Genomic DNA, 17,249 nt, shown 5'->3' on the forward strand with positions numbered 1-17,249 from the left:
ACGATCCTCACAGGAGTTGAGGTAGAGTGAGGGTTTGGCGCAACCAGGTGACTAATATACCACTTTGGCCCTTTCCAGCATTCCAGTTCCTCCTTGGTGAGTTTGACGGCAGCTCCTCTCGAGACCATGTCGTGGATTTGCTCTGTGTAAGCATTTTTCCATGCAGGTTCCCTCTCCAGACGCCTCTCCATGTTTATGAATGTTGCCTCCACAGCGTATCGGTTGTCCGGCAATGTTGAGGGGTTTGCTCTCCAAGGATACGCTGCGTCCCAATGGGGGGAACTGTTGTGTTTGTCTGCTAACACATAAGTGAGACACTCCTTTATTTTCTCTAGGTCTCTCTCATCCTTGAGGGTCATTTCCTTTCCTCCAGGAGGACACTTTCCACACTTGCAGCTGCCACACAGGGGAGTGCAGGCCGCGCCAATGCTGTCCCACTTAAACCATTCAAGCACTTCCTTATTGGTGGTTGTTGTGGTTTGCGCTACTTTGTCTCCCTCTGCTGGAGCTATAATTGTCTCCTTGTACGCCATAGAGGCTGCTCTCATGGTTCTTGCAAGATGAGTCTCAGATCGGTGCACAGCCAGGTCGACGGTTTCAATGAGGTTAGGATGAGTTCCACCAACGGTCTTTCCCAATGGTCCGTCCCAGAGGACGAGGTCACCTATGATCTTAGTCGGCTGGGGAACAAGACGACCTTCACGGTGACTGATGAGGAGGTCAATTTTTGTTGGCCGAGCCCGCTCGTCTCTAGTGACATTGAGGAAGAATTTCTGCAATTGTTTGGGGGAAACGGGTTGAGTCACCTCAGCAATGTTTTCTAGCCCATAGCAGAGGATTTTGTGTTCGGCCACCTTTCCTTTGGGTGTCTTGACCTTTAGCCGCAGGAAGTACCGTTTGGTCACAACCGTTTTTTTCATCCCACCGATGCCGTGAACGATGAGCTTGATTGTCTCGCCATGCAATCTAAGGCGATCAGCTGCTTTGTTGGTGATGTAATTTGTATCAGAGGCAAGGTCTATTAAAGTTCCAATCAGAGAGCCTGAATTTGTTGTCACCTTCATCAGCATCATCACGACTGGATGTTCCCTCAGTGTATCACCAGACTTGGTGCACACCGTTGAGGATATTTTGTTAGAAAATGCCTCTTTATATTTTTCCCTTTGCTCTGGGGTGAGATCAGCCAGGAACCTCTCCTGCTTTTCAGTGAGACCAAGCTTCTTTCCTCCAGTTCTTACGGTGCGGTGATCCTGACTGTCGGTGTCTTTCTTCGGAAAAGGGGGCTTCGGACACAGAAGGTAATTATGGTCTGACATTCCTCCTTTCCTGCAGTCTTGTTTTGGGCAGAGGAATCTTGTCGTGCACCCTTTGCCATCCTTATCATGTGACCGTAGGCACTTTGAACACAACTCCAGCCTTTTTAAGTGAGCTCGCTTGCTGGAGAGGTCTTGGTCCCTGAAGGTCTTGCATGCAAAGAGCTTGCCAGTATGTGAGCTATCGCCGCAGACAGCACAGTTGGGACAGTCCATCAAGCCTGCAGTAGATTTCCTGAACGATTTTTTCAGCCTTTTCTCAGAGGTGTCTGACGGGCCCTTTTCCACAGTGCTTTTCTCCACAGGGTTTGGCTCCAGCTGATCCAACTCCTCAAGGATTTCCTCCTGTTTCTTCAGAAACTTTAGCAGGCAGTCGAAATGGTTCAGCGTGGAGAACTGGTTTGCAGGGTCGGCCTTGTGCATAATCCACTCCCTCTTCAATGAACTGGGAAGTTTGCTCTCTAGGGACTGGGCGACAATGCGGTTCTTCATTGCGTCTTCTTCTCCAAGGATCTGGAGGTTAAAAAGTGCTCTCTCCACAGCCTGAATTAATTAAATTGTCCTCCTGGAATGATTTCCTTTGACAGGAGGAAGAGACTGAACCTCGTTGCAGATCATCAGCACAATTTTGGACTTGTTCCCATATTTGTTGTCCAGCAATCTGAAGACCTCGTCTGCGGATCCACAACTGGACAAGACAAGGTCCTTTTTCACGTTCTCACTGAGGCTCCCAAGCAGGTGGAACTTCCTCACGCAGTCTGCCCCTTGTGGATTTCCAAGTTGTTGCAGGTTCTCCCATTCTGCTTTCCAGCGGTAATAGTCCCTCATGTCGCCAGTGAATGTGGGCAGCCGTGCTCTCTCGAGGCTGATTTGGGGCCTTAAGTCAAAAGATCTCTGGGACATGTTGAGGCTGCTTCGCTGGAGGAGGGGCTGGGTGCTTGTGTTTGCGCTGGCCTCCAGCTTGAGGTTGGAGGGCCCTTTAGAGGGCCATGAGGGCGCTGGGTTTTCCCCTGAAGTCAGTAAGCCATCAGCCTCGCTGTCCTGTCTTGCAACGTCCACAGGATCCTCTCCCTCCATTGCAAGCTTGTCAGACAAAGCCAAGACCCTTTTCTTTAATGTCCTGTGGCGGGTTTGGAGATCCACAGCTCTAAGACCAGGAATGAGGTCTTGCCATTCCAGCAGCATTTCTTCAAGCTCTGTGACCTCTCTGTCCAAGCCTTTAATTCTAAGTCGGTGGTCCTTTAATGATCGGTGCGGACTAATTTCTTCTTCCTCCGCCTGAACAATGGCCACCTCAGCCGTCTTGGCTTGAATGAAGAACGTGGGTTCAGCATAGCCATTCCAGAAGGTTTCCTGGGTGGCCTTCTTTACCTCGAGGAACCTGTCGGCGCACTCAGCGGTTTTCTCATCAATTTGAGTTGCTGATGCTCTGATTTCTTCGTCATTTGATTCCCTTAGGGCTTCTGCATATTCAGAGGCGATTCTAGGGTCTGTTGGGGCCCTAGGCAAAAATTTCTAGGGGGCCCCCCAAACAACGTTCATCGCCGTTATGTTATAATAAACTGACACCAATGAAAACTTTATGAAATTTTGACCAGGATTCCTTGCGAACAGAGCATGCGCAGAAAACAAAGTCTTCTTCTTTGCGTTTTTTGGCGGATTGCATACCGCCACCTACTGAACCGGAGTATGTAGGACAGGATCTAGTTGTCTATAGCTTTACATTAAATCATCTAATATAATAATACTTATGAAAAGAGAAAAACTTGAAACAAACAAATAAAACAAATAAACCAAACAAGACCGCTATATACTCACTATATCCTGTAAAATAGAAAACAATTGAATGTTCCGTTTGATGGGGATATTCCGTTTGGCGTTTACATGACTGAATATTCGGGTTTTAAAAGAGTTATTGACTGCATGTAAACGCAGTCGTCATAGCTTTCATAGCTGAACATTAAAGGCACGTTTCCACTACAGAACAGCTCTACTCTACTCTACTCTGCTCTACTAACCAAAAACGTCAATAAACTTAACACTGGTCTGACGCTAGTTTTGCTGTTTAACAGTAGTTATCTGCTCCACTTACCACTGTCTTGCTTTCTTCTGTCTTTGTCCTCCTTTTTTTTCTTTCTCTTTTCACTGTCGGACAGATAACTACTTCTCTTCATTTTTCTTCACCTTCGGCTGAGCCGAATCGGCTCCATTTAAAACTTCCAAAATGAACGTTAAATTCTGTGCACACGACACTGTGTGTAGTTTTTTTATTTTTTTATTTTGACACTGCGTACAGGTGGATGGCCGTGATGGGAATGACAACATGGGGCCCCTTAAGAGAGGTTTCTTACTGGCTACTGAGATGTCATTGATAATTGCCCTATGTTTGTTTAAGGAGGAGGATGTGGTCATTACGGTTACCACATTTTGAGATCTGTACAGTAAAAACAGCCTTCAATACTTGTTTAGTCCTCTAAACCCCTGATAGGAAACACTTTTGTAATAAAAAGTAATTATAAAAAAAAAGAAAAAAAAAATTTTTTTTTTTTTTTGGGCCTCATGGGCCCCCCAACAACTCGGGGCCCCAAGCAGTTGCCTGCCTTGCCTGTTCACAAGCTGCGCCCCTGTGCATATTCGTACCCTGCGTCTGATACTTTGCAGAAGTCTGCTTTAAAGTGTTTCCATTCTGTCAGGATTTCACTTGGTTCCAAGAGTTCAAATCTTGTGAGGGTGTGACTCCTTTTTGTAAATGAAGCTTGTGCCCTCGATCGCACACTTTTGAGTTTCTCCAGGTCTGCCATTTTTTTCTTTGCTGTTGACTGGGAGCTGGTTGTCACTAACAGTGGGTTCCTCTACAGGGGACTTTGTTTCACTCTTTGTGTGTAGTGCAGACTCTTTTGTTCAGTGCAGCTTTAATGGCAGTTGGAACGTGTTTTGTTTTGTTTTATTTTATTTTTATTTATTTATTTTTTATTTATCCACTGCACAGATCCGGTGCAGCAGCAGGAATTGGTTTATAACTGTTCCGGTTTTTTCAAATCCCCCCGGACAGGGTGTAGGGAGAGTGGACGAGAAATAACTCAGCTTTTCTTTGTTTTTATTTTCTTGATATTAATGTACTACTTCTGTGGCAGCAAGACGTACATTTGGGTTGTAGCAGGTTATAAACCAGTACCGCATCACTCTCCCGACAATTTTACGTCACCGCACGGATCGCTTCCGCTTATGGCGCAACCGGCGGCACACAGCTGATTAATAATGACATCACACCCGTGACACGTGGACCACCCACCTTTCACCCCGCTCCTCCCACTGTGATTTATTGGAAGTGATTTATAACTTAACAATGTTACTTGTAAACCTTTCCCAGGCAAAAGTTCCAGAAACTATGGTGGTGCAGTATGGCCATGCCCAGGTGAGTGGATTCAAGGAACTGTTTTTGTTTTGGCTTTCGGGAGTGAAAGGTGATGAGCTGAGAGAGAGGAATGGTATTCAGTTCTGGACGTTGCTCGGCTCTGTGGCAAATTTGACTTTCAGAAGAAAGGCTGGTGTTGAGGATTAACAAAAGTCATGTGGAGCTAATCTTAGGCAGAGGGCCTTCAACTTAATGTGGATAATTACCATCACTCCTATGCGTCAAAAAATATATACAGTTGTATTAAAAAGTGTTTGCCCCCTTCCCGATTTCCTATTTTTTCACACGTTTGTCACATTTAAATGTTTCAGATCATTAAACAAATGTAAATATTAGACAAAGATAACACAAATAAACACAAAATGCAGTGTTCCACACAGGGCCATGTAGGTTTGGATTTTTCTTTCCCCTTAATAATAAAAACCTTCATTTGAAAACTGCATTTTGTGTTTACTTGTGTTATCTTTGTCTAACATGTACATTTGTTTGATGATCTGAAACATTTAAGTGCAACAAATATGCAAACAAATAAGAAATCAGGAAGGAGGCAAACACTTTTTCACACAACTGTACATATTGTTTGTGGTGTCACATTGGACGTGAATTGTCTTTAAACAGTCATGATTACTTATTCTAAAAGTGCAAATCAAATCAACTGTTCTTAGAACATCTTCACTATGGCAGATGTCACAGAAATGCCACGTGCAGATTGTACTTTTCATCTAATTTTCAGTGTTACACTTATTTGAACTGGAGTCCTACGTTTTGAATTTCTTTTATCTTTTTTTTGGTAGTAGGTTATGTATATATGTATATATATATATATATATATATATATATATATATATATATATATATATATATATTCCATTTGTGTATTCAGTTTTTTACTTTTTTGTACTCTTTTTTTGCATGTTCGAAATAATCAAATGTATTCCTGAACGTGCATTTCTCATTGCAGGAAGAAGCCTTTGTTGCAGGTCTTCCATGCGCTCCTTGTACACACAGGGCGGAGTCAGTACTGACTGCAGGAATGTTTTCCTCCCAGAGTAGATCAAAATGTGACTTTTATCGCTGCGGGAGACATTCAACTTAGTCGAGGTATCCAGTATTCAAAGTTTAAACCACCGAACCGTATTTAAGCCTTATTTTCTTTTTAGACTAAAAATCGTATGCGATGGTAATTTCCACGGTCTGGTTTTATTTGGCAACAAACTTTATTTGACTCCCCCAGCCCGGAGGTCTGTGCCCCCCATGGAGCGCGTCCAGCCCGCGGGCCCCTGGCTCCGGAGGGCCCTCGCCCACCACCACTCCCCCGGGCCTGACCCTGCTGCGGACAACCAGATCATCGTCCTGGCCACTGGAATAGACCAGTATCTGCAGGAGGTCTTCCAGCACCTGGCCTATCCCAGCCAGGACGACACCGTGTCTGCGGAGGACTTCACCGCGCTGTGCGCCGTGCTGGGCTGCGCTCCGGCCGGGGCCGGGGGCGCAGCCGGGGACGCAGCCGGGGACGCACCGGGGACCAGAGATGAGGAAGAGCTGGGAGACATATGTTCCGGGCTCCCCGGCCAGATCTCCTTTAAAGACTTCCATCTGCGGCTGTGTGGGTACTTCCGTGTGCGCGGCGCGGAGCAGGGATCGGGGACCGGGACGGGATCGGGGACGGGGCGGTGCGCATGGCGCATGCCGCTGTCCGAGGACACGGAGCTGCTGGAGACCCAGATCCGCGTCCGCTGGCCTCGCGTCCGGCGGAGGAAGTGTGTCAGCTTCGATCTGACCAGGGATCAGAGATCCACGAAAACCCCAAACATGGAGCGCCTCCGTGAACTGGGTAGGCTCCTAACGGCTGATTTATGGTTCCGCGTCAAGGCTGATTTATGGTTCCGTGTCACACACAACAACGGTGCGCATCGCCGCGTACTCTACGCCGTGTGCCACGCCGTCGTTTTAACGCAGAACCATAAATCAGGCTTAACAACAGCCCGGAGGCTGCTGTGCGTCTCACAACCCCCTGGTTACAGAGCAGCTGGAAACCTGGCGTTTATGGGCTGCAGAAGAAGAAGAAGAAAAAACGACTCTATAACTTACCCTATATGTGACTCGTTTTATTTAGATTTTGTTTTTAAAGAATCTCTTACACTTCAAGTTTATTTCATGATTGATTATCCACCTTTAATTTTCTTACTAAAGATACCGTCAGAACCACACACATCACTTCAATTACCATCACCTTACAAATGCAAATAATACAGACATGGTAGACATGACTGCCTTGGCACTGTTTTTCTTTTTTCAATAGTATGTTTTAAATAGATACGGGTAACTCAATTATAACTCAACTCGATTCAATACTGTGACGATATGTGGCCAACGATAACAATAATATCACGATACACGATATCTGCAATATTCGATATATTGTGAGAAATTTCATCAACAATATATCACGATATATGTGACTGAAAAAGAAAAAATACCCATAAAAAGGAAAACGTCTGTAGTTATGCATTTATTCAATGCCAATATATACACAACATACAATGTACAAAGAAAGTGCATTTGTATATTTCCTCACTGCCTGCTAGTCTTGTAAATGTAAACTCTGGACAGCTGGACAAATCAAAGTGCATGAACAATAGTGCGGTGACAACCGTGTAAATCCATTATGTGTGTTGTAATAAAATATTGATATTTGCCGTCAGTTTATCGATTATTTATTGCGACAGAGAGCGCAACAATATATTGCAATATCGATTTTTCCCCCCCCCCCCCACCACTACTTTTAAAAGGAGATACAGTATCTGCATTTGCTTTACATGGAATCCAAATTTTTTAAGATTCCCCTATGTAGTGAAGTGTATGTATCAATGAATTTCTCCCTGGATAAGCGTTGCTGCATGCACATGTGAAATCAGCCGTGGTAGGATCTCATTTTTTTTTTCTGCTCTTCTCACGGGCCGTTGTCTCCAGACGAGCTTGCAGCTCTGAGGGAGCTGGTGGAGGACCTGCGCTCCGCCCTGCAGGGCAGCGATGCTCGCTGCCTGGCCCTGGAGGTGGCGCTCCGGCAGCAGAGGAGCACCAGCGCTGCCTTCCCACCCCGCCACAGCCCTCCCATTCCAGCTCCTGCACCCTCTGGTACCGGCGTGCAAGGAGAAGCAGTACCAGCTCAGAGACCTGCAGGGGAGTCGGGTGGTTTTGTGCGAGAAGATGAAGGGTGGAGGACGTGGAGGAGACGGGACGTCAGAGACCCCGTCCTGAGGGAGCTGAAGCTGATCCGAGCAGCACGGGACGGGCAGCTGGAAGAAGCCATGAAGTTCAACCAGCGTCTGGAGGAGGAGCTGCGGTGGGCGTACCGGGAAGTGCAGAAGCTGCAGAGGGTGGAGGCTTCACTCAGGAAAGAGAATACTCACATCAGGTTGGAGTTACACATGTTATGTTTATTTTATTTTTAAAAACGTATCATGTTTTTTTTTATTTTTTAACCATTCTTTTTATTATACATTTTCAAAATTAAACATGTCCAGTGCAGTATAAACAGGACTGTCTCAGAAAATTAGAATATTGTGATTTTCTGTAATGCAATTACAAAAACAAAAATGTCATACATTCTGCATTCATTACAAATGAACTGAAATATTGCAAGCCTTTTTATTATTTTAATATTGCTGATCATGGCTTACAGCTTAAGAAAACTCAAATATCCTATCTCAAAAAAATAGAATATTCTGGGAATGTTAATCTTAAACTGTAAACCATAATCAGCAATATGAAATAATAAAAGGCTTGTAATATTTCAGTTAATTTGTAATGAATCCAGAATGGATGACATTTTTGTTTTTGTAATTGCATTACAGAAAATAAAGAAATGTATCACGATATTCTAATTTTCTGAGACAGTCCTGTGTATATATATAGTAAATATACAGCAGGGGCCTCTCCAAACTGTCAAAAATGTAAAAATGTATTCAGAAAATGAGGACAACAGGAGGGTTAAGACTATCTAAGAGTGTCTTTTCCAGTAAATGAAAGTCAAAAACATATGATGTTTGAATGGTTTTTGTGAAAGTGTCGTGTTGCTGACTGATTGCTCCCAGGAGGAGGGCGGAGGAGGCCCGGCGGGCCCTGAGCTCGGGGATGCAGAGGGTCGGGCTGATGCAGGAGCTGGCCCAGTCCGTGCCCCAGCTCCAGGCCAGGATCAGCCAGCTGGAGAACCAGCTGCTCCGGTACAGGTACAGGTGGAGGGTTGTTGCACCTTCCACACATGATCTGCCTGTTCACACCACTGACTACGTTTACATGCAGTCAAAATTCGGGTTATTGCTAATATTCCGGTTACTGAAACATTGGGAATATTCCGTTTCCATGGTAATTAATCATTCGGGATATCTGGATCAAACCAGCGACGCACGGAGAACATCATGACGCATGACCGCTTCTTCTTCCTGTAACCAAATCCAAAACAAATGCTGCTTCGTGCAACTTTTCTCTCTCCTTCTTTTAAATCTGGCTATCCCGGTACTTTCTACCGTCTACAAATGCAGAAATGTTCATATCCTTCATTACATTTATGAAGTGATTAGTCTCCTCCTGGTCTTGGTTTCTCCGTGTTTATAAGAACTTCCTGGACTCAAAACACCAGGATTCCTTGTGAACAGAGCATGTGCAGAAAACACATTCCTGTTCCGTTTGATGGGGATATTCCGTTTGGTGTTTACATGACCCAATATTCAGGTTTTAAAAGGAGTAACCCAGGGCTCATATTCAGGTTTTTAAAAACCCGAATATGAGCAAATTCGGGTTATTCAAAAGGGTTATTGGTGTTTACATGGCCGTGCAAATTCGGGTTATTGCCGATATTCAGATTTTAAAAGGGTTATTGACTGCATGGAAACGCAGTCACTGAGTTTTAATTCCCAGCCCTAGCTAGTAACCTAGTAACCTGTGGGTTACAGGTTAAATTCAGATTCAGATGTTTTATTGTCATTATACGAGGTATACACGAAATTAAAAGCAGCACGGAGTGGTGTTTTCCTTCAAAAAAAAGTAGTGTAGTTTGTACAGCAGTCTGACTTCAAGTTTAGAAGTGAAAGAGATCATTTAGATATTTTACTTCACCCTCACTGCTCTCATTATTGCAAGTGAGCTACATTTTTTGTGAAAAACAACTTCTTTCTCATCTTGCCCCCTAAAATCCCAAGCTGTTGTGTCAACTGAACAAATGAGTAAAGAAGGCAGTTAAAGTGGTGGCGAGTGCAGAGTCAAGCATGCCAGGGCTTGTTTGACATCCAAACAGACACAAGAAGGAGGACACTCCTGTCCTTGATGTGGATCCATGTCAGTGAAACTGAAAACACAAAACTGTTCAGAAGAATATGTCAGATTGTTCCTTGGCTTTTGAATCGTTTTATGACCTAACGTTCCATATGCATATTTCACAAAGGGTCTGCTTTAAAACCAACATTTATGGATGAATGTGTCTATGTAAGGGTGCTACATGAGAATTTCAGCATATGCAAATTCTATAGCTGTAATTTACAATGGGGAAATGGCCTGTGAGTGTGCATGGGCAGTTACAGAAAAATCTGATTATTTGCTGTTTGGCTTTCTGACATTAAGGAGAGCGAGGTAAAACATTTCATTTTTCACTTATTCACTTTAAATCTTCTATCCCGGTACTTTCTACCGTCTACAAATGCAGAAATGTTCATATCCTTCATTACATTTATGAAGTAATTAGTCTCCTCCTGGTCTTGGATGAGATGAGGGGAAACAGGGAGAAGTACAATTAAATTGTCTTAACCTAAATGCTGGATATTTCCTACTCATTTAAACAATCAAATGGATCTATGAGAATGGGTTTCTTAAAATATATCACAGAAAGAAAGAGCCCCTGTGTCTCACTTAGGTGGGGTAAGTTATATCACGTGGGGGTAAACTAGCTAAATCCTAAGGATGTTGTTTCCCTTTTAAGATCAAATTTAATTATCTACTTCAAACCAAATGAACTTAAATTTTCAGGATCTTTAATTGTTTGCATTTTTGACCTCCAAAGTTGTTTGTAGCCCACCACAAAACCGGCCGAGCAAAGGATTCAATTCAATTCAATTCAATTTTATTTATATAGCGTCTAATACAACAAAAGTTGTCTCTCGACGCTTTACAGAGACCCATACCCAGAACATGAACCCCCGAGCAATTATTACATAAACAATGGCAGGTAAAAACTCCCCTTTAGCAGGGAAGAAACCTGGACCAGGACCTGGATCATAACGGGGGACCCTCCTGCCGAAGGCCTGACTGGGGGTCAGGGACGTCAACAGCACACAGCAGGCAGGTGGAAGCAGCAACAGGATGACCGGGGATGGGGACAGCAGGCAGGTGGAAGCAGCAACAGGATGACCGGGGATGGGGACAGCAGGCAGGTGGAAGCAGCAACAGGATGACCGGGGATGGGGACAGCAGGCAGGTGGAAGCAGCAACAGGATGACCGGGGATGGGGACAGCAGGCAGGTGGAAGCAGCAACAGGATGACCGGGGATGGGGACAGCAGGCAGGTGGAAGCAGCAACAGGATGACCAGGGGTGGGGACCGCAGGCAGGTGGAAGCAGCAACAGGATGACCGGGGGTGGGGACCGCAGGCAGGTGGAAGCAGCAACGGGATGACCAGGGGTGGGGACCGCAGGCAGGTGGAAGCAGCAACAGGATGACCGGGGGTGGGGACCGCAGGCCAGCACTCAGCTCCCGAAGCTCCGGCCCAATCAGCAAGTTCCAGGTTAGGTTCAGGGTCGGGGAAAGGTTGAGAAGGGGCAGGGCCAGGGAGAGGAGTCTTGACGGACAAATCTCTCCCCCGCCTGACCGGGCCGTTACCCTGACCGTCTCACTCCCACGCTGCAGGTTCTGGTGTTGTGCATTCAGAGATGCTCTTCGCCACCGGCAGAGGATGCTGCACCATGTACAAAAGAGAAAAAAGAGAAGAGAAGGTGGGCCAGCACTGGAACCTGTCAGATAGATATGAAACCAACGTAGAGCTGTCCCTTTAATCCCAACAACATGCTCTAACCTGTGAAGTAAAATGCTGATCTACAGTGTCAAAAGCAGCACTGAGGTCCAGTAGAACCAGTATGGACACTAGTCCCTTATCTGAGGTCCAGTAGAACCAGTATGGACACTAATCCCTTATCTGAGGCCCAGTAGAACCAGTATGGACACTAATCCCTTATCTGAGGCCCAGTAGAACCAGTATGGACACTAATCCCTTATCTGAGGCCCAGTAGAACCAGTATGGACACTAATCCCTTATCTGAGGCCCAGTAGAACCAGTATGGACACTAATTGGTCTATAATTAGCTAAGATGTCTGGGTCAAGAGAAGGTTTTTTAAGTAAAGGTTTAATTACTGCAACTTTGAAAACCTGTGGTACATATCCTAAAAACCTGTGGTACATATCCTAGGATAGGGCTGGGCGATATGGACCAAAACTCATATCTCGATATTTTCTAGCTGAATGGCGATACTCGATATATATCTCGATATTTTTTCTGTGCCATAATTGGGGTTTCCCCCAAAGCATTATAGCATAAAATCTCTGTTAGCATCTCTGTTAGCATCTCTGTTAGCTTATTTTTTCTGAGGCAAACCCTTAAAAAAACAGTCAGTTTTAATACAAAGCCTCGTGCCAAATGTCACACAGGTTCCTTTATTAACAGAGGTCTGCACAATATCAAAATGTATAAAACAAATGAAATAAAAATAAACTGCCTGCATATATAGAATAAAAATGCTTCTTGAATAAAATAAAACAAATATCCCTTTCCTGCATAACAATTAAATTAAAATACACTGTGCAATTAATACAATGTAGACAGTAACAGGCAGACTTTTCCACTGAGGTTGACAGTTGTGCAAATAACAAAACATTTGTGCAAATCTCAAATAAAACATTCAAGTCAATTTGTCACCAAATAAGCTATATCAAAATCATAAATTTTTTTTTTTTTTTTTTTTTTTTTTTTTTTTTAAATTGATATAAACGATATTGTCTCGTACCATATCGTGTTTGAAAATATATTGATATATATTAAAATCTCGATATATCGCCCAGCCCTATCCTAGGATAAGTGTTAGAATGAATAAGTTGAACTAAAATAGCTATAAGTTTTTTGCCACGGCATTCACACCAACATGCTGCCCAGAATGAACACCGGCATGACTTCCATTTATTGTGAATACATATTTGTGGAAAAGGACTTGATTCATGAAAAGTGAATTGCTGCTCTGTGTCTGCAGTTCCTCTAAGCTTCATGAGCATGAAAGCCAATCCCACAGCAGCCCCTGATACCGCTACGATACCAACGGATCCACGCTGTCGCTCTACAATGTCATGTCATGTTCTGACTGGAGTGATATTCAACATGAGCACAACCCATACATTCTTTACTTTTGGCTCTCAATTATCCTGGGTTAATTTACTCTTCAACCTCGGGTTCATCTTGACCCGCAGCTGCCTTTCTGGGTAATAAATGAACGCATTCTTGGCTTACCAGTCCAAGATGATACAGGACTGTCTCAGAAAATTAGAACATTGTGATAAAGTTCTTTATTTTCTGTAATGCAATTAAAAAAACAAAAATGTCATACATTCTGGATTCATTACAAATCAACTGAAATATTGCAAGCCTTTTATTATTTTAATATTGCTGATTATGGCTTACAGTTTAAGATTAAGTTTCCCAGAATATTCAAATTTTTTGAGATAGGATATTTGAGTTTTCTTAAGCTGTAAGCCATGATCAGCAATATTAAAATAATAAAAGGCTTGTTTTTGGAATTGCATTACAGAAAATCACAATATTTTAATTTTCTGAGACAGTCCTGTTTGCATTACATTACATTTAGCAGATGCTTGAATCCAAAGCAATTTACAACAGAGCGAACGATCAAGTAACATAGTACATTAGAAAGTAAGTGCAGTTAAGGAAAGGCAAAGCGAGACAGGAGGTGTTGGAAGGAGAGAGTTTTGCAGAGCTTCTTGAGCGTAGAGAGGGATGGTGTTCTCCGGGAACTCGCTCTGCCGTTGACGATTAACACGGGAGCACTGGCAGTTTTAGGATTTTTCTGAAACAGGCGCCATTATGGGGCCAAGTGTAACCTTCAGGGGCCAACAGTATTACCACCACTTTAAAAAAAAAATAAATTATTGTATTTTTATATTTTCAACCACAAAAAGAGGGGTATACCTTACATACATAGAACACAAAACCCCATAAAATAAAAAATGAAGTCAGCCAAAGTCCATACACACCAAAACATATTTCATAGTGCTATAATCATGCCAGATATACTAACCAAACATTCTACTCATTGCACTAATTGAAAATAATAGATAGTACTACCATATCCTTCACATCAATGACTCTGAAATAACCCTACTTCATGATGAAGGGGACTTATCAAAAAAAAAAAAAAGTAGGAAACACTTAATGTCATTATTTTCCTATCCTAAGTTGGGGCTGGTCTGTTAAAGAACCAAAATGATATCCAAACATAAACCCTCAAAACACAACGAAAACAAAACCAAAAACCTAACAAAACAGACATAAACGGTGGGAAAACCCCACTTAAAACAAACACGACAACAAAACAAGGTCTTATCATTGTCACTATGCCTTACATTGACCTACGGAATTCTTAAAGTCAAATTCTGTATGAGATTGCCATATTTGTAAAAAGTCTGAGGATTTGCCTTTACTCTTGTAATAAATATCAAGTGTGAGGAGCTTGAGAGTTCGTTCCACCAGTGACTAATACTGGAGGTTTAGATTCTTTCCAAATTAAGGTTATACATTTTCTGGCTGCCAACATAGCAAGATCTATATATTTGCATTGATATTTGTTCCACTTGTCTGACATACTAGTTCCCAAAAGACATAAACGAGGTGACAAAGAGACAAATACATGTAAATATTGAGATATCAGCTTGGTAACAGAATTCCAAAAAAAGGAAAGTGCATCACATGACCAAAACATATGAAAAAAAGTTCCTTTTTGTTTCTTACAACGTCAGCAGAGATTACCACCATTTTCATCCAGAAATAGCTGCTTGACTGAACATCAATTGGCGACGATGCAATAAGCACATTATTCAGCAGGTGGCGGTAAAAGGTGTTGACTGACTGAAAAAACAGGAACATGCATCAAGATGGCTTGCCCTGCCGGAAGGCTGTGACTCAAGTGTTTTATATCTCTGGCTGGAGTTACACCAGGTTACATCCCTGAATACTTGATTCCTGCCATTGAGCATCTCCTGGACTATGAAACAGCTTCTGGTCTGGAATTAGTGTGACATTACTGTGGACTGTGTTCCACAAGGCTGGGACTCATTCTAGAACCAATTTGATTCCCATCATAGTCTGACTACATTTATCATAGCCTTATTGTAAACCATCTTTCTATTCAAAATGCCACGTGACCGTACCAATGTATTTATTTTAATACATAAAACACAAATAAAAACTAGATCCATATGGCATCATTACCTGCAGGATTACAGCTGAAGTTGAACATACTTAACTATATAAGCTACTTAATATTTGTACACTTGTACAAATGACCAAGTCTACTTCTTGTATTTATTAGCAGTTGTAGGCATTTGGGTACTAAAATAAGTTACAACTTCGGTAGACCCTTAAACTGCATTTATCCTCTCTGCAATCTCAATGAATGCCGTTTCCTGAGCAATACATTGTACTCAGGGATATACATTAACTTTTTTATTCATCACTAGCCAAGTTTGACTGGTAGATGTTAATTGTACTAGCCGGTTTTATACATGCACCAACACGTATTTCAAATATTTTTAGACCTCGATACATTAGTTTTAAAGCAGCACTTTTCCACCTTAATCTAATATTTCATCATCATCATTGTGATGGTACATCAACTTCCAACAGGTTTAATGAACCTCTGTCATGGTCTGAGGGGTCTGTATCTCCTTCACTGGCACTATGTAACTTTGAGGAGCATGGTAGGAACCCTGCCACACTAAAAAGGCTTTGACTGCTTTACGGCATACGTCACTTCCCCCTCCTTCCCCATTCGTAGTGGATACAAAGCTGGGCGGGGCGTGGAGCGCAGAGCTCAGCAGAAGCTGGTGTCATGACCCAAGCAGGAAAAACCCAAGAAAATACAAGTTTTATCGGAGGAGGCTGAAAGCTGAAAGTTACATTGTGCTGCTTTAAAGTAACAGCCATTGCATCCAATATCCTAAAATGTCTCGTGCTAAAAGACAGGTTTTGAATGATACTATGGTATGGTAGTGCATCCCACTTCTCCTGTGTGCTTCTCCTTTTCACATGCTTTCTAAAATGATTGGAGGCACCAGAAGAGTCACATGACAAGCAAACACACAGTTGTGGATCAACTTACTCGTTTGCTCGTCTTACCCCACGTTCACTCCCTGATGTGTTCATTTGTTAGTTACGTCACTGGTTTGGATTTCAGCGTCTCCTCTGTTTGCAGCGTCTCCTCTGTTTGCAGCCTCTCCACCGATTTCGTGGAAATCCAAATGTGATTTTTAGAAGTGTTTAGAAGTCAGTCTGAGCCTGAACCCTCGCCACTCTGAGCTCATCATCACGCTGCTCCAACTGGAATCGGAGTTTTCCCAAGTGGGAATTCTTTTGCAGACATCCAGAATTAAATGATGGTCAATGTGAAATAAAAAAAAACCCAAGGGACACGAATTGGAAAAGTGCCATTTTCTGTCCTAGGCAGAAGGACAACGTAGAAGAATTCAGTTATGGATATCTGAAATGTTCCTCTTGAATAGGAAGAATGGATGTGCAGATATTAGTTACACACAGTACTGGAGTTGAGGGGGGATGGCATCACCCCCTGAAATAAAAACGGTCCAAATCTCCCCCCCTGAAATAAAAACGGTCCAAATCATCCCCCCCTGAAATAAAAACGGTCCAAATCATCCCCCCCTGAAATAAAAACGGTCCAAATCATCCCCCCCTGAAATAAAAACGGTCCAAATCATCCCTCCCTGAAATAAAAACGGTCCAAATCATCCCCCCTGTAAAACTGCCATCCCTCCTTTCCATCCCTTATGTCATTTCATCAATGAATGTGGTTTTACTGCTATTTCAACATTTAGAGTCATCACCAGAAAAATAACTTATTTGACAATTTTCACCTGTTTCAAGTAAATTTTCACTTGAAATAAGTAGAAAAATCTGCCAGTGGAACAAGATTTATCTTCTCATTACAAGCAAAAAAATCTTGATCCACTGGCAGATTTTTCTACTTATTTCAAGTGAAAATCTACTTGAAACAGGTGAAAATTGTTGTTTTTTCCAGTGATGAGTCTTGTTTTAAGTGTAATGAGATTTTTTTTTACTAAAATGAGACATTTTAACTAGAAATAAGACAAATATTCTTGTTAAGATTGTGAGTTTTTGCAGTGATCCATTTTACTTATCCTGTGAAGGACAGAGTCATATTGATAAGTTCAGAAAAGT

General features: G+C 42.8%; 1 protein-coding gene across 2 annotated transcripts in view; it reads left to right on the forward strand.

Moving 5' to 3' along the window:
• Window positions 1–17,249, forward strand: part of si:ch211-112f3.4 (EF-hand and coiled-coil domain-containing protein 1) — a 43,563-nt gene that overhangs the window by 9,374 nt on the left and 16,940 nt on the right. For both annotated transcript variants that reach the window (XM_061728178.1, XM_061728177.1), the window contains exons 2-5: window positions 4,684–4,728; window positions 5,690–6,562; window positions 7,702–8,146; window positions 8,826–8,960. In XM_061728178.1, coding sequence (XP_061584162.1) covers window positions 5,983–6,562; window positions 7,702–8,146; window positions 8,826–8,960 — 1,160 coding nt within the window. In that variant the 5' untranslated portion in view covers window positions 4,684–4,728; window positions 5,690–5,982. The remainder of the gene's footprint in view (window positions 1–4,683; window positions 4,729–5,689; window positions 6,563–7,701; window positions 8,147–8,825; window positions 8,961–17,249) is intronic.

Source organism: Cololabis saira, chromosome 8 (genome assembly GCF_033807715.1).
Source record: "Cololabis saira isolate AMF1-May2022 chromosome 8, fColSai1.1, whole genome shotgun sequence".
NCBI classification, from domain to species: domain Eukaryota; kingdom Metazoa; phylum Chordata; class Actinopteri; order Beloniformes; family Belonidae; genus Cololabis; species Cololabis saira.